Genomic DNA, 23754 nt, shown 5'->3' with positions numbered 1-23754 from the left:
TTACTAGTAAAACTCAAAAGCCATTGCATTTCAAAATAATTTACTAGTATTGAAAATGTAACTTATACAGGATAAAATCTACAGCATTATGCATACAGAGAAGAAATTTAGGAATCAATTTATATACAATTACAAAGATATCAGTGCAACATCTTTTAGAATCTTAAAAAGTACTCAAATTAAGAAAAATAGTTTAAGGCAAAATAAAACAATATACCACAAGCTGGTCCAATTATAATTAAAAGCAATGTTAAAATGATTGTCTGTACAACTGGAGGATATACAATTCAGTTTTCAGAGATATTTTGAGACTGGCAAAGTAAAAATACACAGATTTTCCTTCTGCTCAGTTAATTACTTTTGAATAACATTAGATATCATAACTAATTATTTACAAAAGATTTTTGCATTGACATTTCGCAAAGCTCGTATGGCCTCTTAATGATCATTTCACTGTCACAGGCCACCGAAAATACTGTTCTTAAAGGAATTCATCACATCTAAAGAACTCCTCCCACATACACAGTATTTGTCAGGTCTGTTGAAAATGTAACCAGTACCTTAAATTAATTAGTAATCTGATTCGACATAAGCAGCTCAAGGGAGAACACAATGGAATAGAGCCATGTATGACTATAATAACTAGATTAAATCCATGTTCCAGATATGGTATGCCTTAAAAAACTGAAAACATTACCATGTAAACCTACAGAAGGTGCCTTTCTGGTGATGTATGTAGGGAGTTCTCCTGACAGGACCCCTTAACATTTTAATCTCTGTTTTCCCGGCAATCTACAAATCCTCATTTTGCCAGACAGCTCTTAATGCATGCCTATTGTCAATTCAGTCTGGACCAAAAACCAAGAAATGAAAACCGACATTTAAAAAAAATCTGGTATGACCAAATGCAAAACATACGGCATGTACTGTAGAACGGGAACTTCAATAACCATTTATGGTTCACCTTAACGCAGACTATTACTTCACACTTTTGCTCTTCAGTGCACACACATCCTGTGGCTCTTCAGTAGGCTCTGCAAAACCCTGGTTCCACAACAGGTTGCCTATATCTAGTATAGCTAGATAACATGCCAGGGACCATGAAAAGGTCTTGAAAGACCTAAAATACTTTATTTTAATTTAGTTTCGTAGAAGATCTACACCGATTGCCATTTTACAATGGTTTTCCTGAAATGGTGAGCAAAATACAGAGAGAAGCAAAATGCGGTCACAAATAACTAGAAGGCATTCGTTTTTTTTTTAAGTCACCGAGCTAAATGACAAAGGCAATTCAGTCATTTATATTCAGCCAATGATCCAGCTGAACAGTGTAGGATCATGCTTGTGGCTTTGCTGCCAATGACGAGAATATAATTTTGGTTCAAAAGGAAGCTAGGCTGCCATTGCGTCGTGAAGCAGTGACCTCAGACATCTGAAGGTCACTCTCTTCGTCGCCATTCAGATGTTCATAGACATGGTTGGAAAGGCTCCCATTTAGAACTCGTTCATCTTTCCGTAAAGAAAGTGGCAGGTTAGATAGGTTAATAGACACATCTTTGAATGCGTGCAATAAAAAGATTCCGACAATAATTGTTATAAAACCACTGAAAGTGCCAATCATGTCCTTAGGAGACATATGTTGCCATTCCTTGAACAGAATTGCAGAGCATGTAAGCACTGATGTGGTAAAAAATACATAGTAAATAGGAGTCACTAAGGATGTGTTGAATATATCCAAAGCTCGGTTTAAGTAGTTTATCTGAGTGCTTACACACACTATAAGGCTGATCACCAGAATCCAAGACAATGGATTTCTCAGAACAGGCTCTCCGGCAAACAATCCTTTAATGGCAATTCCTAGTCCTTTAACACAAGAGACAGATAAAGCTCCGATGACTGAGCAGATGGAGATATAGACCAGAATATTGGACTGTCCATGACTTGGTCCCACCACAAAAATCAAGATTAGCGAGACAATGACCACTCCTGTTGCGAAAATTAAAAATCCTACAAAAACAGGAAAAAAAAAAAAAAAGATGGTTACACAATTATGGAACCGTAATCCGACACTAAGCAAATATCCCCAGAATTTTATATCATTTTGAAATACAGTATAACAAATGGCAAAGAGATAAGACATAAAAAAAAATGCGGGTTAGGGCTTTGAATTATAAGCGGGGCTATACCAAACAAGCATACCATTGTGTAAACCCCAATAAACATGACACATAACATGTAATGCCAGAAACAGGTACACAGATAACAGATTCACTCAGCAATCCAACCCCAATAGAGGAGGATGTAGCTAACAGTATATGTCCTGACTACAGGAAGTGAGGCCCACAGGGAGACAGAAGCCCATGTGTCTCTGTGGAAGACCAGGCTGAGGTATGCAATGTTGTAAAATGACTGCCCAGTGTCCTGAAGAGGGGACTCACCAATGGGTAGGGTATAATAGGGGCTAATAGGGTATATCTATCTCTGTCTGGCATCAAAGCCATTGAAATGTATAGTGCCCAAAACTAACAGTAACCCTGATGGTTTAGTGGGGGTGCAACCTGGCACTTACTGTCACCAGACACTAAGGGCGGTATTCAATGAGCCTGATTCGCCATGTTTTTATGGCGAATTTGTGCTGTTTGGCGAATTTCTGACTAAAACGGTGAATCACCCTATTAATGACCACATGGCGAATACATTTCAAGGTTTTTTTTCACCATGATTCACCGAGTAGCAATCGCTATCTTTTTATGGTGAAGTGGAATGTGAACTTTTAAAATAAAGTGTTTTGTTTTTTACATTTGGTGTCAAAAAATCAGGAATTTTATTCTGAGGAGGGGCATGCTATTTTTATTCATGTGCTGTAAGCAGGAGCCCCTCTAAAAACGTGCCCTGGGCTGCTCTGAGAAGTTTTTATCTCTTTGGTGTTCGACTCAGCTCACCACTCTAGAACATGTAGTTTAATGCCCGTTTCCCCCATGAAGGAAAAGTTAAACACAATGTTGTTAGTGCTTATCTCATGGGAGACTGCTCCCAGTGGGCAAACCTACACTGATCCAATCACATTCTGCTGGCATAAGCTCTGTACACACGGGGCGATATATATCGCTCAGTGTCCCGTTTGCATCAGCAAACAGAGATGGTCGCTGATGAAGAAGAAACTGCCGGGGGAGCCCGGCAGTGGAAATCAGCTGGTCGCAGGAGCAAGCTCCTGTGACCAGCGATCACTACGGGCAGAAAACGGGAGTGTGTACCCAGCGATTTATTGCCGGTGCACACTCCCATCGCTGGCAATATGGTCACTCAGCCACCATATTTCCAGTGATGTTTGCAATAATCGCCACCGTGTGTACGCACCTTTAGTCTCCCATCCCTTGATGTTGATAAAATAAAATAAAAATACACACACACACACACACAGAGGGCGGGATTCTCCAATAACCCCCCCCCCCCGTACATCGCAGGCATTCGCATTGTTAATAATCGCGTATGCAGTAACATATGCGATTATTAACTCAAAGGCGATGGCCGGCGATGTGCAGCGGGTTCCCCCCTCCCTCCCATCACCCTTACCCGGCTGTGAGGGCTCCGTTTCCTCCTCCCTGCACCCGGAAGCTGTGCAGGGAGGAGGAGGTCACTGGTCCGGGCAGCACAGCAGGAGGCTGCCTGGACACAGGTGAGAGGAGGGCAGCGCGGATCGACGGGGGTGCGTGGGGCGCGAAGGGAAGCCCATAGGCTTCCATAGGGTTACGCCATATAGAACTAGCGTAACACCTCCCCTTTTTGTATGTTAAACCAGGTCTCGGACAAATTAGCTGAAACGGGACAAGATGCCTCATTCCACTATCACAGAGCTCAGCACGGGATACTATTCCCGATCATAGTCCGCCTGGTAATTGATGAAACTTGAAAAACGTATTGACCGAATGCATGCCGATTTATTATCCAGAACCCCTTGGTAGTGCACATTACCGTGCACATCTTTTATGCCGGATTTCTAGTCAATATTTACAGATAGCAATTCCAATATTATGTTACCTTAACAATTCACAAATATGTATGAATATATAAAAGTACCTTACCTGGATCAGCAAGTTTAACTGACATTGCATTTAAGCTTTCAATCTCCTCCTCTTGGGGAGCATGGATGACCATCACTGTGGATCCTAATATACTCATTAAACATCCTATTTTTCCATGAAGATTTAGCTTTTCACTTAGGAAGTATGAAGAAAGGATGGCGCTGAAAATGTAAGATACAGGTGTAAGGTTCTCTCCGATAACTACTGTATCTCTCCTTATCGCCCTGCTCCCATTTGCAATAAAAACACACTTTACATTATAAAAAAAAAAAAAAAAAGGGAACTATAGTCTGTAAATTAATCAAACCTGTTATAAGTATATCCATGCCTCAGCACAGATGCCTAAATTACATGGACTGAGGTACGAATTGTCACCTGTGGCCATGGTAAAAGCTGTACTATTGGTGCTCCCTTGAAGACCAAGTATGGGAGCCATTGCTCTAAACTCAAGAGGAAAATAATAATACAGGTTTGGGTTGCTGGAATAAAATAAAAAATGAAACCTATATCTATCAAGGTACTACTTTAAAGTAAATCAAAGTCCATTTAACTTGCAATAGACATCATAGGCATAGTAGGCATTTCAGCTAAGATATCAGGTAGCCAGAGGAATGTGGGACATGGATATATTCACCCATCCAAGTCATGGCTATAATCAAAATCCGCCTTCATCCTGGACTGAACCCCCCCCCCCCCCCCCCCCCCCAAAAAAAAGGGCTAATTCCATCCATTCTATTAGGCTAAACGGTGAATACCTCAAATAAACCTGTGTTCAATAGTGTCTGCTAATCAGTGAATGGCTTGAGGGTAATATATATATATATATATATATCATACATTTGCGCAAATATATGTAACCAATCTCTCTGAAATTTATTATCATGTAGTGTTCAATAGTGTAGTGTACTAATACCATTCAGTGAGCTGGGAGAAACCATGGATTTTTTACTTCCTCAGTATTACCCCTCCTTTTTCATGCACCTGAATGGTGTTACTAAACATCTGAGAATCTACCACTATCTAGAACGTGTGTAGTAACAATAAGCCTGCAGTCCCTACAGAACCATATAAAGAAGCATGCCCACAATGTATATAGTCACAGGATTTGTAGGAATATTAAAAAGGCGACTGCCAGGAGATATAGGGGGATATTCAATCTTCCGCTGCTATTCCCAACAGACTAAATAGTGTCAGGGCCCTATTCAATGCGGTCTTTCTAGACAGGGATCTCAGCAGAATGGACCCAACTTTAGAAGAAGCAGTCGGGCCCGTTCTGCTGAGAATGTCAAGCTCCCGGCCGTATCTCACAGATACGCCCCCTTTCCGGCATTCGGCAAAAGATATTGGCTGTGCAACTTTGGAAGGAAATTTAAATTTTTGTGCATCACATAATGGTATAAAGGCCCAGTATGATGTCAAAAAATTTATTCATTGAAATAGTCATTGCCTTTTCATGGAATATGTACAGAAGCTCTGACAGGTGGCTGGCGGCAACATATCTTTGTGCGCTCTGTTGTAATGTCGGTGTGCGCACAGCTTAGAGGGAACATTGATTGTAAGCTCCACTGGGGCAGGGACCGATGTGAATGTTCACACACAGTATTGTCTGTAAGGCGCTGCTGAATACGTGCGCGCTATATAAGATAATAATAATACACCCAGGTCCATATATGGACTTCTGGCAAGGGCAGTCCTGCCGCTAAGTTAAGTAGCTTTTGGGGGGGGGGGTCAGTCTAGTGAAGGCACTATAGGCCAAAACAATTTAATCGACTGCCGATTTAATTATAGGCATGACATGGATGGGTGAATATATAGGTGTCCCTTATTCCTCTGGCTATCTGATATCTTAGCTGAATTACCTATGATGTCTCTATTGAAAATTAAATGGACTTTGGTTTACTTCAAAAGGAGTGCTGCTCTCATGTGGATATGTGGTTTTTATAAACATATAAAACACACATATACATACACAGATTCACTATATTACAAAAATCAACTGACTTACACCCCCTCCCCCCCAAAAAAAAAAAAAAAAAAGGTACTTGTTTCCTAGCACGGCGCCCATCGCATACCTTAATTAGTGGTATTCGATGGGACCCAATTTTCGGGTCCCAAGAGCCGCACTGTACAATTTTGATATATATTGTAATGGCATGCGATTTCTAATTGTACAGGCACCCTGATAGGTGATTACTATGTTAAATGCACCCCCATTGTTAACGCCACCACCACTATCAACGGCAACCCGAAGTGTGGAAAGCGCCGCGAGCCCGCGAGGGGCGGCGGTACGCATCCTCCAACCTTTTCATACCCCCACTATCCCACATCGGCATGGAGTTGATTTTACTTAGTGTGGCGAGCGCAGCAAGCCCCCGAGCCTGAAGCGTGGCGAGCCCCGCGAGGGGAAGCGGAATACATGTGAAGTTATCCGCGTGCGCTCGCCACGCTATATAAAATCAACTCCACTGCCGACGTGGATAGTGGGGGTATGAAAAGGTCGAAGGACGCATACCGCCGCCCCTCACAGGCTCGCTGCGCTCACCACGCTTTGGGTTGGCGTTAATAGTGGTGGTGGCATTAATAATCAGGGTGCATGTACAATAAAATCATCGTTTTGATCGCATCGCATGCGATGCGATCAAAACGATAGCATAAGATTAAAATCATGGGTGCCATGCTAGGAAACAAGTACTAAAAAAAATGAGGTAATCCCTGGTACCTTTTACTGAAATATAATTTGCAGAAATTGGTCATTAAGTTTCCATGTTTTGCGGTCATGAAATACGAATATTTCCCATTATTATTCTTTCTTCAACTAAGGGATCAATGAAATTGCTTGCGAAGGTTGCAATGTGCCATTGCCACACCTTTAGCAGGCCTGAATTTACACAAACCTGGAACCCTGAACTTAACCCACCTGTAACAGGGCATCAAGCACTTTTGTGCACGTTCGAGCCACAGTAAAATGTGCTTATGCAATGACTCGCACCCGCTACAGTATCTCTGTTAACTGGTTTGAGCCCTTAGTCTAGTAAACAACAAGTCCACCTTTTTACCATAAAAATAAACATCTGTACAACTGACTCCAATTGTAATACCAATATTGATTTGTTAGAAACAATGAGCATTAATTATAAACACCTTCTAAGCATTAGCACTCTTATGTGTATTATTTTATAAAGACCCGACGGCCATAGGACTGCACCTGCCTGACAACGTGTGAGCATCACCCATTGCAGGAAGTCTAAAATACCATAAAAGTTCAAATAAAAAGCAAAGTTGTAACAGAAACGTTTGCTACATGCGTGATTAAACAGGCAGAAAGCACTTGGCAGTAACTCCGATAATACCATTCTATGAATAAAACATATAATTTGATGGCAGATAAGAAGCACTTGGCCCATCTAGTCTGCCCCTTTTTTAAACATGTTACCTCAAACCATATCTGATCCTTATTGCTTTTAAGGCTATCAATATGCTTATCCCAAGCTTGCTTAATTTGCTCTACTGTATTTGACTGTACCACCTCTGATGGGAGGCTATTCCACTTATCCACTACCCTGTCAGTGAAGTAATTTTTTCTCAGTAGCATAGCAGACAAGAGCACAATGAGGCAACATAAATAACTAGGGTGTAACATCAATGTGAAAATCAGTAAGAGCTTTGTAATAAGCTGCAAATCCCTTGCGACACCATATAAAGGCTAGTAATACAACAACACTTAAAACCGAGCTTTACATTAACTCAGACCATACCAATAAAACAGATTTGCCAGTCAGCATTTCTTGTATTCACAACTGCACTCTGTGAAAGATTCACCCTGGAAGGAACCCTAGTTTCTTTGCAATGAAACAAACCCAGCTTACTTCACAATATTCTTAAGCTGCCCATACACGCTGCGATCCCGGCGTGCGTTCCAGGCTTAAATAGCATCCATCACATCGCATTGTGATGGGATGTGATGAAAAGCAAGTACAAAAAGTATGTGCAGCACATACTTTTTGTACTGTGCGATGAGGTGCCGCGGGAGCGCGCACCTCAAAGCACACATGGCACCGCCGGGGATCGCAGCGTGTATGGGCGGCATTAATTAGAGCAGCCACAGAGGGAAAAAAACACAATGTCAGTGACGGCTTTGGGAAATTAGCAAGCTCAACTGGATCAAGTGTAAAGTTTTACTTTACATAAGGCAAATAAATAGGGGGGTTCAATTCTATACAGTGGGTGGATGGTTCTGGCCCGATTCAGTTTTGCAGCCATGAACGGGGGCGGTGGTTACCTGCTCGCTGGGCTCTGAATACTTGGAGCCCAGCTAGCAGGTCTGAATCGGGCCCATTGAGTCCAAAGACATTTCAAGTGTTCCCCAGTAAACCAAAAAGTGTGGGAATTCTAAGAGTCAAACGATCTGTTGTTGTTGTTGTTTTTTTTTGGGGGGGGGGGGGGGGCGGCGCTCTTAAAGTAATAAGTGCCAGTGTCGTTCACATTTGTTATATAGATTCAAATAAAAACATGTTGTGTGAAAAAAATATTATATTTCTTATATATGGAAAACATTACAGGCCATTGTGATGAATAAAAATGTTTGCTTGGCAATTTTCACCTTTTTTGTCAAAGTCACTTGGCTTCTGTAATATGGTGGAACTTGAACATTTATAATGGGTTTTCTGAAAGAGACACTCTTATTTTTGTTTTTGTTATGTGCAGGAAAGTAAACAAATCTCTTGTAAGAATGTAAAGTATGTCTACTGTATTTGCAGTATGGAAGGGGAGCAATGTGGGAAGGAGGGAACTCTTAGCACACATACAGAGGTATACAGTAGGTGATGCTTTTCACTAAACAGATAAGAACAATGGTGGTTCCTCAAACAGGCGGTTTTCAGGAGGCAATGACCTATTTATACATATTGTCTACATATTAACTAAGCTATTCATCTATCTTTATAACAAACAATGTTCTAAATAATCTATTTTAGGACCAGGTCAAATCAGAATTCTATTGAAAACTAAGAGATGGTTATGAAATCTATGAATAATGGCGTTACATGGAGATGGTCATACTAACACTTCTGCTTTTCATTTTCAATAAACCATGGAATAAAATTCAGATTATGCCAATACTCCGGCAACATTGTAAAAAAACTTTCATATTAGTGTATTCACAGAAATAAAAAAAATATTTGCATAATGTAAAATATAGGTCCCCCTTCTTCCATTGTCACCAGTATTCCTCTCACTGTTATCATCACGAACAGTCCACCTCTACCTCAAGTGGTTATCACTTACAGACCCCTTCTCTATTACCACACACTCTTATGAGCAGGAGTCCTTAAAGTATTTCCCTATTCACATTTTATATAGAATTATATATTTTAATTTATTTTTACACACACACACTAGTCTTTTTTATCCAAACAAACAAACAAAGTTATTGACAGACGGGTGTAAGTTAGAAAGAATCAGAATTACTACCTGACTAACACACTTAAGGCGCCTAAGGGTGTCACAAGCGTAGCCGGTGCAAAGGCATATGCAGCAAAGTTTGCCACTTCCCCGGCTCCCACTGAAAGAGAAAAATCGTTCATAAACCAATAGAAGTGTTACAACGGATACAATGATATAAGTGTAATAAAAACCATAAGAGAAATGAATCATTACTAGAAGACATGGGTTTATTAAAGCATATCCTATGGAAATAAATGACAATGACTAAGGAGCTAGGACAGAAATGACAATTAAGAGGGTATGATAATTTGTTGATATCTTTAGATACCTACTTGAGAGAAGCCCAGCCCACCACAACCATTCCTTCAGATATGCATGACCTCCTTGACCTGTGGCAAATGGAAAAGAATGAAAGGATAACATTAGGAGAAACGTACTAAATACTGCTCAGAAATAAGAGATCTGACAAAGCTGAATACATGTTAAAATATTACATTGACAGTTCATCCTTGCATAAGCCTTGGGAAAATGGCTAATACCACATTAAAACGAACATTAGCAATGTCATTAACACCTTTTCAATATGCTCTCGCCAGGACAACCCAGCACATTGATCGTACATTAACACATGCTGCATAGAAAGAGCATAAACACGCCAGTAAAATGTAAGAACATAATGGCATGAACAAGGCCAAACAATACATCCTACTTGTAGTGCAGGTGTTATTAAGTAGATGGAGAGCATAGTGAAAATGGATCTATGTCAACAAGCCCTAGTGCATCATAATAGGAAACGAGTCCTTGTGGGGTAATGGGCCCCATACATCAGCAATCACAATTTATGGATTTCCAGATACAGGGATTTTTTTGGCCAGATAAATGGATTCTACAATCTATCTGACTTTGCCCACACATTACAGATTTATTTCAGTGATCGGCAGATTTTTCCATCTAAAGATTGCATCTTCATATCTGGAAATTGCCCAATCGATTGTCATTTCAGCTGTTCATAATGTAAATAGATAAAGAAGACGAATTGGGAATGCCCACACATAAAAAAGATCTGCAGATAATACCAGATTATTAAGCATGTTTAAAAACCTGATTAAGCAATCGATTGGTGATTTTGATTGGGATTGCCAAAAGGGGGAGCCCACACATCTAAAATTAATTGTGGCAATCATCTCCATATCTGAAAATTGTCACAATTAATTGCTGATGTGTGGGGCCCTTAATTCTAATGTAACTGATCCGAGTGATCGAACACCAGCGAACAGTCAACCTTGTCCAATCCACCTGACCATTATCCAGCCAAATTCATGCTGTGAATAGGAGATGTGCACTACTACGGAGGGGCTCAAATTTCGGGATATTGCCCCTCCCCTCATCTGTCTGGCGGGTTGTCACGGATTATGCAAGGCCAATTTTGCTTAACTGAAACAATAGTGAGAGTCTGTAGACTCAAAACATTTTACAACAAGTGCAGCGGTGTGTGACGGGACCAGAACCGCTGTGTCCCATTTAGGGAAGCCAATCCCGGGGCATTTTTTCAATCCCGGGATTCGGGATTGAAAAAGGCCCAATCCCGGGATTCCCGGGATCCCGGGATTGGCTTCCTATACAAAATCCCGCCCCGGCCGCCCGCATATTTACTTACAATTGTGGTGCGGCTGGGCCGGTGGGCGATGGAGCTGGGCATGGAGGAGGATGCAGCCTGGGTGGGTGGCTGGCTGGTTCATCGGGCGATACTTTGGGGTCCGGTAAGTGGCGAGTGCAAGCAGCCTGGGTGGGTGGGCGGTATCGTCGAGGCGGCCGGAGGTCAGCGCGGCGCGCATGGATGAGGCGGTTGTTTGTGTGGCCTGCGCAGCGTGACCTCTGACGCCGTCACGCTGCGCAGAGCCGCGCTGCCCGGGACGGGAGAAGCCGGGCAGCGTCTGAGCACTAGCTCAGACGCTGCCCGGCATTAGACTGCGCATGCGCAGTCTAATCCCGAAATCCCGGGATTGGAAACTCCAATCCCGGGATTGAAATCCCGGCATTTTAGGGGCCAAATCCCGGGATCCCGCCGATCCCGATCCCGGGATTGGCCACCCTAGTCCCATTACATCTTAACATTTATTTTTCACTAGTTGTTTGCGTGAATTAGTACACATACAGTAAAAGGATACAAGAAAGTGTGTACATTTAATTCTTCATACATTATTCAGTCAAGACGGCCGGTATTAAAGTGTCCTCATCATTAGATGGTGCTAGCCTTACAACGAATGGCATTAGAAGGACATACTAATAACAGGAACATCAGAGATATATAGGACAATTGCCCTATCAGTATTGCACATAACATATACCTGCTCTCATGGAGCCCTTCCTCGCCAGCCGGAGAAGTCCTTTCTTTTTCAAGATAAAGCTCCCGCCAATGAAGAGGCTTGAGCTGATCGCCAATATCAGGCCAATGTAAAAGTCAAATTTTCCTTTGCTCATCTTGAAAGGTTATTAAACCAAGCACATCGGTGTCCAAGCAAAAGACCAAGACACATTGATATTAGGGCAAAGAAACGTCTTGAGAGGAGTTCACTATTATGTCTGCAAATAAAAATAATTAAAAAAAAAGTTATTTCTGCTTTTTTACAGGAAAAAAATATGAATATAAATATCACCACAATTATTAAATCACCCCATATATAATGCAGGACTTGTACACCCAGTGGGTCTGCTTATATATGCCACCAGAATGCAATAGGCTCCATATGCACAGGTAAGTACTACAGGGGAGATGCATTGAAGCTTGGAGAGAGATAAAAATACCAAATCTATCAGCCACAGTCTACACAAGCTGTAAAATGACAGTTAGAAGTCAATTGGCGGTTTCTTTCTCTCCAAACTTTAATAGATCTCCCCCACAGGCTTATAAATGCATAGTACAATACAAAGAGGACCACCTGGAAAAAAAATATCTAATCTGCCACACAGATGACGCCCTAATATACCCGAAAAGCTGGGTACACACACTATGCGCTGTGCGCCAAAAAGCGACGGGACCCAAGGTAGGCAAGTGTATACCAATTGACGATGCCAGCAGCAACAGAACACTGCCCATAATGCTTTCCGCAGCATGTCTCTCGCCGATGGAGGGTGCTGCTGGCAATGCACAGGAGCGTGCATCATCACAGACATAGCGGATACACACTAGATGATGTCCCATATGTTGCTCTGATCCGCTCGTACGTTACCACAATACAGGCTGGGATTTCAAGGCATGCACATGACAATTAAGGTATCTGTTATCACCTCGTTTGTTGGTTCTTTCTTTATGAATCATTAATATAAAAACATAAGTCTTTGATTTATTAACTATTGTAACAAAGAGAAAAAGTGATCTGTAACATTAAATGCTAGACATGACTCCTATTGCTTTGTGTGCAAACCATCCTATTACAATGTATTCATACAGTAAAAAAAAATATATATATATTTGCAAGACGTAGAAAATGTTGTACAACCATCAGCCTCCAAGAACATCATGTTATACATCACTGTGGAAGAGGTCGATATGATCCAAAAGGCACCTGGCAACGGAGACATTGCCAAAATAACCCAGGTTTTTCTCCAGTTGCCGGACCAGGTCAAGGTGCGGTGTGAAATCACCACTAATAACCTGGGTCAGACAACCCAGCAATTTAACCTGGGTTATGAGAAGGTTTAAACCTGGGACGCCTTCTGTATAATGGCGTCCAGGGTTTAATGTGGAAGTGCTGGGGTGAGTGGAGTATGCGGTCGAGAAAAATGTAAAGTCTTAAAGAAAATGGTCCTTGGTTCAAAATGATGTGCACAAATAGTTAAGTGGAGGAACATCAGATCATGAAGGATGAAGTTTTCACAATTGCCAAGAAACTATTAGAATCTGCTACAATTATACATTGACAGGTGATGCATATCTCCCAGACATACTGGAAGTACAACAAAACTAAAATGGTGATGGTCAATGAAGCAGGTTTACACCCATCTTAATTTTTCAATCTGTAATAGGATTATAACTAGGTAAAATGTCAAAATCCTTACAAACACAAAGCAGCTCTCTTACTTTGGTGCAAAAATGTATTTGCCCTTACCACTCACCTACACAGATTTCCGAACATACATGTTTGCACAACATATTTAGAACATAAAAAAGCTTTTAGTTACATAAACAGCTAAAAACATTAGTATTAAGCATAATACAATTCCCAGCGTGCGTGCATAAACATTTAACATAAAACAGAGTGACAGCCATTGTTTTCATTATGAAGGCCTGCCTCACCGTTTTCTAAGTACAGCAATATTAACATATTTAGGTCCATCAGCGATTGTGCTTTTATATAATGGAGCTTGTATCAAGTAAGCGGTCAATCATACCTGGTTCACAGGGGCATAACAAATTTAACACGGCCAAGGACTGAGTCACCATTGCGTAGTATTGACACTACAGTTCATCATAGTTACCTATGAGTAAATAAAAAGAACACATTCAGATTTATAACGTATATTCCCAACAGCACAAGCCATTACCGTGATTTTAAACACTAAATAACCCAGTAATTATGTCTCACGCTTTAGTAGTCTGATCACTACTTATACGAATAATCTGCATTCTGTATGTCAGCAGCAGGCACATTTTAAACAAATCTTACATGTAGAAGGAAAAGACATTCCAAAAAGAGAGCAGTGTCAGAGCTTTAATAATTCAGGGAGGAATCATATTCACATATGTTCTCAAGATGCAACAAGACAACAGGGAGGCTAATTATGAGGAAACAGATCCCAAAGGTGCAGCCTCACCCTCTGGGACTGTAACCACAACTGTAGATGATGATTAAAGCCGTGTACACACGGCAGCGATAGGGGCTGATATTGCTGGGAATATGGTCGCTGCCAGTGATGGGAGTGTGCCCCGACGAAAAATTGCCGGGTGCACGCTCCCGTTTTCAGCCCCGTTCTAAATCGCAAGCTCCTGCGACCAGCTGATTACCTCTGCGGCACCGCCGGCAGAGGTTTCTTTTCATCAGCGACCATCTCTGGTCGCTGATGAAAAGGGGGCATTTAGCGATATATCGCTCGCTGATATATCACCCCGTGTGTACGCACCTTAAGAGAGAGCACTCATTGGGCAACATGAATAGACAGAATAGGTGACTGTGGCAATGGGCACCAGGCGGCCGTCCAAGCCTTCACTTGTTGCCCCCAGCTTATTCCTGCTTTGTTGTCATATTGGTTATTAATGGTGGTCTTATAGGCAGGTACATATGTTATTACAGGCAGGTGCCACAGCTATTTAATGTATTCATTAAAGTGAACAAGATGAATGTGAGGCCCATTTGAAGAATAGACGGTTGCCCAAAGTGTGCCATGTAGCCTATCACTGTGAATAGATAGATAGATAGATAGATAGATAGATAGATAGATAGATAGATAGATAGATAGATAGATAGATAGATAGATCTGGTGGCGTATAAGACATTATTGCCTAGAATTACAGTGGCAGCTATAGCAGGCTTCAGGGCATAAGCAATAGCAGTTGGGGGATTATTGGTCAAACTTTCTCTCTGTAATTAATATACACAACACATGCATGACGATTCCATGCAGTGTCGCCTGACTTACTGGCCGCCCCACTCTCACCGCCGCCGAGCTACACCCGGAGCCGCTCCGTCCAGTCTCCATTGATGTCAGCAGCAGCCACACACAGCGCAACCCGGGCGTGACGTCACCGCGGCTCCCCAGTTTCCTGCTTCCGCCAGCGCTAGGAGTGGGGAGGGAGGTGCCACGGGCAAGTACAAGGACATGTGAGGGGGGCTCCTTCCCCACTCTCACCAAACTTTATCAAAAGGACAGTGACGGGCGGTGACAGGCAGTACAGGCCCGGAGGGCCGGGGAGCAGCTGTCATGCTGAAGTCTGATGACAGCACTCCTGCTGCTAGCGTGTGTCAGGCCAGCAGCAGTCTCACCGCAGGGCCGGAACCTAGACTCCGTCACTTACTGGGTCTGGTGTTAAAGCATTTTAACCTGTTACATTTAGCCCATGTGTTTTGCAATTGGAAAATTGGTGTAAAAAAAACTGTAAAACTAGTATTAATTTACTGTCACATGAAGTGAGACTGGCAGCTAGAAGATGTCCTGGAATGCAGCTATATCTGCTTCAGGTGCTTACAGTATAGTTTTTGGTTGTGTACATTAAAAATAAATCTAGTATTGTTAAACATACCTGCTGCCAGTCCCCCTATTTAGGCGCTGTCCCGCGTTCCCACCGTTGGCTGCTGTGTTAACTTCTGTGTATATGGGGAGGACAGTTTGGGGAGTCTGTGATCACCGCTGCTCTGTAAAGCAGGTGGGTGTGTCTTGTTAGGTCGACAAGCATAAAGCCGACAGTCAATAGGTTGACCACTATTGATCGACAGGCAGCAGGTCGACACATGAAAAAGGTTGACATGCAAAAGGTCAACAAGCAAACCGGTCGACATGAGTTTTTCAGGAGTTTTCTGTGTTTATGTCGACCTGGACACCGTATTAGTGTACCGCGTTCCCTTTTCCATGTCACTGGCTGCTGGTATGCAGTCATTAGGTTGACAGTGCCTAGGTCGACAGTCAATCGGTCGACCACTATTGGTCAACACATGAAAAGGTCGCCATTGATTAGGTGGATATGGTCAAAATAACGACAGAAGCTAAAAGTCGACATGTAAAACCGTCAACGTGGTTTTTATGGGTTACCTAAACTCACGTCGACCCTTTTCCATGTTGACTTTTTTATTATGTTGACCATTTGACAGTGTCTATCTAATGCTTGATGATTTTTTTCATGTGTCGACCGATAGTGACCGACCTTTTCACTGTCCACCTAGGCAATGACCGCATAGCCTTCACCCTTTAGAGGGCACACAGTGAACAAAAATGCAGATACTCACTGTAATACCAAGCACTGCCAATCAGAATAATTATAAATGAACTCTGCAATCTAACATAGAGCAAAATCAAGGTACTCCCAAACATATTTCATTGTAACATTTAATTCAGTCATTTAATGCACTTTTTTTCTAGCACCTTGCTCATTTTTTTTGTCTGATATATTACACTTGGACCTGTGCAATGCTGCTTATCACATAGCTTATGCTTCTTGGTTCTTTCTTATTAACATTTACTAACACCTTATGCTGCTTTCCCACTGCCAAGCCGTTTAAAGAACTGGTATTTTTAAACGGTATTTAAAACGGTATTAGCTTTCACATTGCAGTAGATTACCATTTTAAATACCATTTAAGTACCATTCACATTGCAGTAATACCATTTAAACCCCTCGTGTCCCCTGGTACCTGTCCTGCCCCCCACCCCCATACCTGCCAGCTGGTACCCTCGCTTCCCCCCCTGCCCTGGTACCCCCTCCCCCAGCTGCCCTGGTACCCCCCTCCCCTGGTAGCTTGCCCCCCCCCCCTCCCCTGGTACCTTGCAGCTGGTACCTTGCATCCAGGCAGCATGTCTAATGAGCCACTAATTAAATATGCGCAAATTTAATGAACGGCTCCGCTATCTCCCATTCGCGGCAGGGACCCCCGCCGATAAAATGACAATCTCCTAATGGACCTTCCTCCGCGTCCTCCTCCTGAGCACGGACGTGCTGCCCGGAACCCCAGTGCCCCCGCTGTCTGTGCACCATCCTTCTCCTGCATGATGCTTTCAGCAATCAGTCTGGGACCTGCCGACTAGGAGCCCTTCAATGCCCGCTGCCTACCATGCTGCCCGTACTCTGCCTACCATGCTGCCCAGATGCAAGGTACCAGCTGCAAGGTACCAGGGGAGGGGGGGGAGCAAGGTACCAGGGGAGGGGGGTACCAGGGCAGATGGGGAAGTGAGGGTACCTTCTGGCAGGTACGGGGGGGGGGGGGGGTAGGGGGGGCAGGACAGGTACCAGGGGAAGGGGAAAACTAGTGTAGGATCTTAAATACCGTTTAAGAGGCATTCCCACTGCCTAAAAAACGGCTTTGAAACATGTAGGACTCTGCTTTTTAAACGTGTTGAAATACCAGTTATCTTTAACCGGTAAATCAACTCTGGCACCTTCACACTGCAGCCTTAAACGTTTAGAAAGGGGGGGAAAATGGCAATTAACCGTTTAGACCTGCAGTGGGAAAGGGGCATTAGCCTCTCACTAGTGTGGTGCCCCGGGGCAGCTGACCTACTGACTTGGCGGGTCCTTGCTCTACTTTTTACCCGGGCCTATGTCTGATGGAGAAGCCGGGTCCAGCTCCCCCCCTCCCACATTGCAGAGAGACGGCGAGTTAGTGCGAGAGGACATGCTGCCTCTGCTGCACAGCCTCTCACCCCAGCTCAGCACATGCTGCTCAGTTAAATGTGCAGTGGCAGTCTGTCCTCTATTCCTGTGTGTGATTTCACCTGCACCCTGTAGCCCGCTCCCTACTGCCGATAAAGAAATATGGTTTTTCCATCAGAGGGGTGTGACCATGCCCCCTTCTTGTGGCCACACCCTCTCTTACCGGGGCCCAGCTGACCTGTCAGCACCCCTGCCGATATGTTGGTGGATACACCTATTGGTGGATCCATCGGCATAGTGTCTACCTAGTCCTTGACTTAAGCTTTTATATCCTTTCTTTATCGCTCTCTGCTGCTGATACTTCTGGGTAAAACACAATTTAGCTGATCTGCCTATCAGTCTGTTCAGTGCATGTATGTTAATGATTAAACTATAGTCTCTTAAGCAGAGGTTATTTTATTACAATGGTGCAATGTCTGATATATGAATTAACATAATCATACAAATATATACCAGTATGAATTGTTTAATATGAATAAGTGGTATTCAGTAATATATGATTAACTATTTCCCTTGAACTGCCCTGGAGCTAAAGAATGAACAATATAGTGCAGCGGTTCTCAAACTGTGGGTCCTGACCTACTCAGCATGGGGTCGCGACTCCATGTTGCTGTCCATGAGGCTGATGACTTTTCTAATCTCAGTCAGTGATTCAAGTATACTGCCCAACATTGAGGAGGTACTAGGAGGGATGTTGTCACGCGTCAAAAGGTGCGGTTAAATATTTCTTGGCACGTGGCCTGTACTCGTGGCACTCCCATGAGGCCATGCCCCATTTTCGCTATGTGGGGGTATGCATAGATTCACAGTTGAAAGGGGGGCACCCCGAACTGCTCCCTCAGGGCGGGACACTGCCAGCCCCAGGCAGGATGCGGGAACGTTCCCAGAAAACGGGACGTTCTAACTGAAAGCGGGACAGTTGTGTGGTATGCATACATGTGCTGTCTGCTGACCACACATGTGATGTGATGACCTGCTGCAGTAACTGGCTGGGGTCCTGTAATTATTTTTATGGTCTGATGGGGTCAGAGCAAAATAGATTGAGGACCCCTGATATAGTGCATACACTCTGAACGATTTAAAACGATAAAGATAAAGGGGGTATTCAATCCGGGATTCTAACTGTCGTAACATCCCCACAATGGGAATCCCATTTGTTTTCGCTGGCTTTCAACACTAATTCGACTGTTGGTATTCAATGTACCAATAGGAAACAGCCATGCAATCGACAATCCATGGTCATTTCCAACAAAAGAAAAAAGTCGGATCTTACAGCCTTCAATGTTTTGTCGTTAATGGCAGCATTGAATATGTAAGTCCAGACATGTCCCCTGACTGGAAATATTGGCGCAGTTTGCTTTAAAACTGATTATCTTATTTTTTTTTTTTCTTATTTTTTTTTTTACATTAAATTTTTATTGCAAGAAATTTCGTCTGAAAGACATTTTGTATGGGGGGGGGAGGGGTACAGAGAGGAAAAAGGGAGGGAAGGGAACATGCACATAAGAGAGATACAGAGAGCATTTGCATCGAATTGCTTATCTAATAACAGTCATAACAGTCATATTTGAACAAATATATATCTCTGATCTAGAAGAACGAGGGTATACCAGTATTTAAATCAGTTGGTGTATCATCTGACTCTAGAGGTATATAGGGTAACATTATACAGTATAGATCTAAGGCTAATAGCCAACAGAGGGAGATGTTAGAGTAGAGGCCTCGGAGGAATCGCTTAACAAGTTTGTGGCGCCCACCTTATCACAGTAGAGGGACCAACCAAACCATTTCATCAGTATTGAATTTGATGCAGAGGAGTATTTCGCTCCGGTGGTTTCAAAGGTATAGTGCTTGTGGATTTTTTTACGAATGGAATCTACTGTTGGGATGACCTCTGATTTCCACTGTTTGGCGATCATGGCTTTGGTGGCTATGAGCACATGTCCAACTAAATATCTGTCCGCAGCAGAGAAATAGGGTGGATAAATGTGAAGCAGTGCAAGTGCTGGGTCTGGGGCTATGGGGCGGGTAAGTATAATGCCTATCAGGAGAAATACCTCCGCCCAGAGAGGCCGCAAAGCAGGGCACTCCCAGAAGATATGGATGAGGTCCCCAACCCGACCACATCCCCTCCAGCAGAGGTTCGTGATGGATGGCCAGATCCTATGCAACCTCTCCGGGGTGAAGTAGGCTCTATGGATGAGTTTAAAGAACATTTCAGAGTGGTGTAGGCAATGTGAGATCTTAAAACACGACTTGAAAATATTGTCCCAATCCTCCTCAGAGAGGGGCATTTGTAGGTCTCTTTCCCACTGTGTTTGGGAAGGTGATTTATGCCCATCCGGGGCTGGGGTGAGCTGGGTATACCATTTAGAGATTCCTCCCTTGTGGGAAGGGGTACTCGCTAAATTTTTAAGATATGTAGGAAGGGAGGGGGATTGGCTTGATGCTGGTAGGTGTGCTTGGAGCCAGCTTCTTAATTGTAAATATATAAAGAAGTCCTGCTTTGGAATGTTATAATTATTCTGTATATCCGTGAACGACCTGAGGTGTCCTTCTATGTAAAGATCGCCCACCGAGAATATGCCCTGAGCCACCCATCTATTCAGCTGAGGTATAGGGATTAGCGATGTAAGGGTCTTAAGTGACAACGGGGGGGGGGGGGGGCCTGTAAGGGTTGCCCTATCTGTAGTTCCTACCACTTTATGCCAAGCGTCAAGTGTTACTTGGATAGATTTACACTGCGCTGCGAGTTTGCACGATATCGTAGGGGGTAGCCACAGCAAGTCTACCAATGGGATGGGGTGGGAGTAGGAGCTTTCCAGGACTACCCAGGGTTTTTGATCAAGAGGTGACATCCAGTCCCTAATTTGATTTAGGATACAGGAAGCAAGGTAGCGCTCTAAGTCAGGGAATGCCACACCTCCACCTGTTTTGGGTTTTATTAGGGTTTTCTTTGCTACTTTCGGTCTAGCCCCCTTCCAGACATATTTAGATACAAGTTGGTTGAATCTTTGAAGAACGGACTTAGAGGGAGGTCTTGGGATAGATCTGAAAAGGTACATTAATTTTGGAAGGAGAACCATTTTGGCAGCCGCAATTCTCCCCAGCCACGAAACATCGTGCAGCATCCAGTCTCTAGTTAAATCTGAGAATACCTTTAATAAGGGGTTGTAATTACAATCAATGATATTTTTTCCGGGGGTCAATTGAATTCCTAAGTATTTTAAAGAGCAGGGCTGCCAGGAGTAGTTGTAGCTTTCTTTCAACTGGATGACCAGGTCTGGCGGGAGGCCTAATGGTAGGGCTTCCGTCTTACTGGTATTGAGTTTATAGTATGAAACTTCTGAATACTCTCTCAGAACCTCATGTAGGGCAGGAAGGGAGTTTATGGGATCTAGGATACATAATAGAACATCGTCGGCGAATAAACTGATCTTATGGGAAAGATTGCCGATTATCGGACCTAGAATGGAGTTCTCGCTTCTAATGCGTTCAGCTAGTGGCTCAATTGCGAGAGCAAATATTAAGGGGTATAGGGGACACCCTTGGCAAGTGCCATTGGAGATTTGGAAGCTTCGTGATGTGCAGCCATTGGTGAATACCTTAGCGGAGGGTTGAGAATAAAGGGCCAAAATAGAATCTAATATACGTCCCTGGAAGCCAAACCTTTCCAGGGCCGATTGCATAAAGCCCCAGTGTAGCCTATCAAATGCCTTCTCGGCGTCCAGCGACAGGGCCAATAGGGGGATCTTTTCCGCCGAGCAATGATCAATAACGTCTATTACCCTGCGTGTGTTATCTGGGGCCTGCCTATTTAAGACAAATCCCACCTGGTCATTTTTGATGAGGGAAGGGAGGAGAGGGCTTATTCGATTTGCAACAAGTTTGGCATAGAGCTTCAGGTCCGAATTGAGAAGCGCAATGGGTCTATAATTTTGGACCGAGGTAGGAGGTTTACCTGGTTTGGGTATAGTGACTATGCGGGATTCAAGCATTTCTGAGGGGAACCGCTTAGTTTCAGAAGCTTCATTGAAAACTTTGACAAGTATAGGGGATAGTTGGGATTTAAATGTTTTATAAAAATTTGATGGGAAGCCTTCTGGTCCCGGAGCCTTGTCAGTCGGAAGGGAGTCAATGGCGCACTGTACCTCCCCCGAAGTCCAGGGGGCATTAAGGGATAAACGGGCCTCCGGGGACAAAGTAGGTAGGGAGATTTTGTCAAAGAAATTCTCCATTCCCCCCGCTTCAGGCTGGGGGGTGGAGGGATCCCCCCGTAGATTGTAGAGTTTAGAATAGTATGTCGAGAAAACATTGGCTATCTCATTCGGATCATATACTTTCGCTCCATGTTCTGAGTATATCAGGTGGATCTTTTCTTTGGCTCTCTTGCCCCTCAACTTCCTAGCTAACATCCTTCCCGCCCTGTCACCAAGGAGGTAGTATTTTTGGTTCAACCTAGCAATATTGCGGTGTACCGTGGCTAGATAGTAACCGTTGACCTTGTCTCGGGTTTCGTTTAGCCGCTTAAAGAGGGATTTGTCAGTCGGGTCGGCCTTATGGGCCGACTCCAAGGAAGCAAGGGCAATTTCTTCTTGTTCTAAGGATTTCCTATAATCTTTTTTAATCTTTGCCGCTATCTGAATCGCGGATCCTCTTACCACCGCCTTAAGGGCACACCAGTGGGTAAATATGGAGGTGTCCCCTGGGGAGTTTTTTGAGAGATAATGCTCTACGGCTTCCTGAATTACTTTGTGGGACTCTGGCTGGGTGAGGCTTTGATATCCTAGCCTCCAAGGACCCGGGGTGATTTTCCTATTGGCTATGTCCCACTTCAGAAGCAGCGGAGTGGTCCGACCATGATCTAGGGAGTATTTTGACCTGGTGAAAAGTGTTAATAGACCACTTATCCGTGAGAGCTAGGTCGATTCTCGAATAAGTACTATGTGGGTGTGAAAAGAAGGTGTAGTCCTTCACCTTTGGATTTTTAACCCGCCATAAGTCATATAGGTCGTATTCTATGAGTAGCTGCTTGATACTCTTCGAGGGGGGGAGGGCATGTCTACGGGGCAAGGACTGGTTCCGTGAGCTATCTATTGATGGGTCTGGTACTAAATTAAAGTCTCCTAGTAGTAGTATGGCTCCTTTAGCTAATTGCTGGATCTTGGTGAAGAGTTTCCTACAGAATGCAATTTGTTTAGTGTTGGGGGCATAACAAGATGCTATAGTCACTTCCCTATTGTCTAAGAGGCCCGTTAAAATCAAAAACCTGCCTTCAGGGTCAGAGAATTGGGAAGTGAGGGAGAAGGGGCATTGTTGGGAGATCAAAATTGCAACTCCTGCCTTCTTGGCTGGGCCATTTGCTGTATAACAGTAAGGGAAGTGTCTATCATGGAACATCGGAGGGGCGGAGGACATAAAATGCGTTTCTTGTACCGCCACAACGTTGGCCCTCTGTTTGTGGAAGTAATCTAGTGCTAGTCTCCTCTTATTTGGCGAATTGAGGCCTTTGGCATTAATAGAGAGACAGTTAACCATAGTCTAAATGGGGGAACATAATATACAATACCATAGTCAGATATACAGGCGAAAATAGCTGGTATGTGATGAGAGTGACAGGGGAGCGGGGAAGAGGGGAGGGAAAAGAAAGGGGTTGGGAGGGATAGAAACCCCCTGCAGGGGGATGGTAGGATGCCAAACCATGGCAACTCGGAACATCGAAGAGGGGGTAGTGGATGAGCAGGCGGGGAACCACCACACCTGGACATTTGATCAGAGTCCAAAGGATGGATAGAAAAGAAGAGAGAGAGGACATGGAAAATAAGAAAAACAACAATAACCTGTCTAAAATAAGGACACTTTCAACATTGA

General features: G+C 43.5%; 1 protein-coding gene across 2 annotated transcripts; it reads right to left on the bottom strand.

The window, feature by feature from the left end:
• Window positions 1-1111: 1111 nt before the first annotated feature.
• On the bottom strand, window positions 1112-15870 carry NIPA2 (NIPA magnesium transporter 2). 2 transcript variants are annotated; one of them, XM_083168593.1, is made up of 7 exons: window positions 15763-15870; window positions 13917-14003; window positions 11873-12107; window positions 9857-9913; window positions 9552-9642; window positions 4083-4243; window positions 1112-2007 (listed from the first exon to the last, which is right to left on the bottom strand). In XM_083168593.1, exons 3-7 carry the CDS (start codon window positions 12003-12005, stop codon window positions 1382-1384), a joined length of 1068 nt encoding a protein of 355 aa, XP_083024719.1. In that variant the 5' UTR covers window positions 12006-12107; window positions 13917-14003; window positions 15763-15870; the 3' UTR covers window positions 1112-1381. The 2 variants fall into 2 exon arrangements, with proteins under 2 accessions (XP_083024719.1, XP_083024717.1); XM_083168591.1 differs by lacking the exon at window positions 15763-15870 and adding an exon at window positions 15162-15348.
• Between the last annotated feature and the right edge of the window lie 7884 nt (window positions 15871-23754).

This window comes from Crinia signifera, chromosome 2, assembly GCF_055691185.1.
Source record: "Crinia signifera chromosome 2, ASM5569118v1, whole genome shotgun sequence".
Taxonomy (NCBI): domain Eukaryota; kingdom Metazoa; phylum Chordata; class Amphibia; order Anura; family Myobatrachidae; genus Crinia; species Crinia signifera.
The sequence above is the reverse complement of the archived record's forward strand: the minus strand, read 5'-3'. Positions and strand labels throughout refer to the sequence as shown.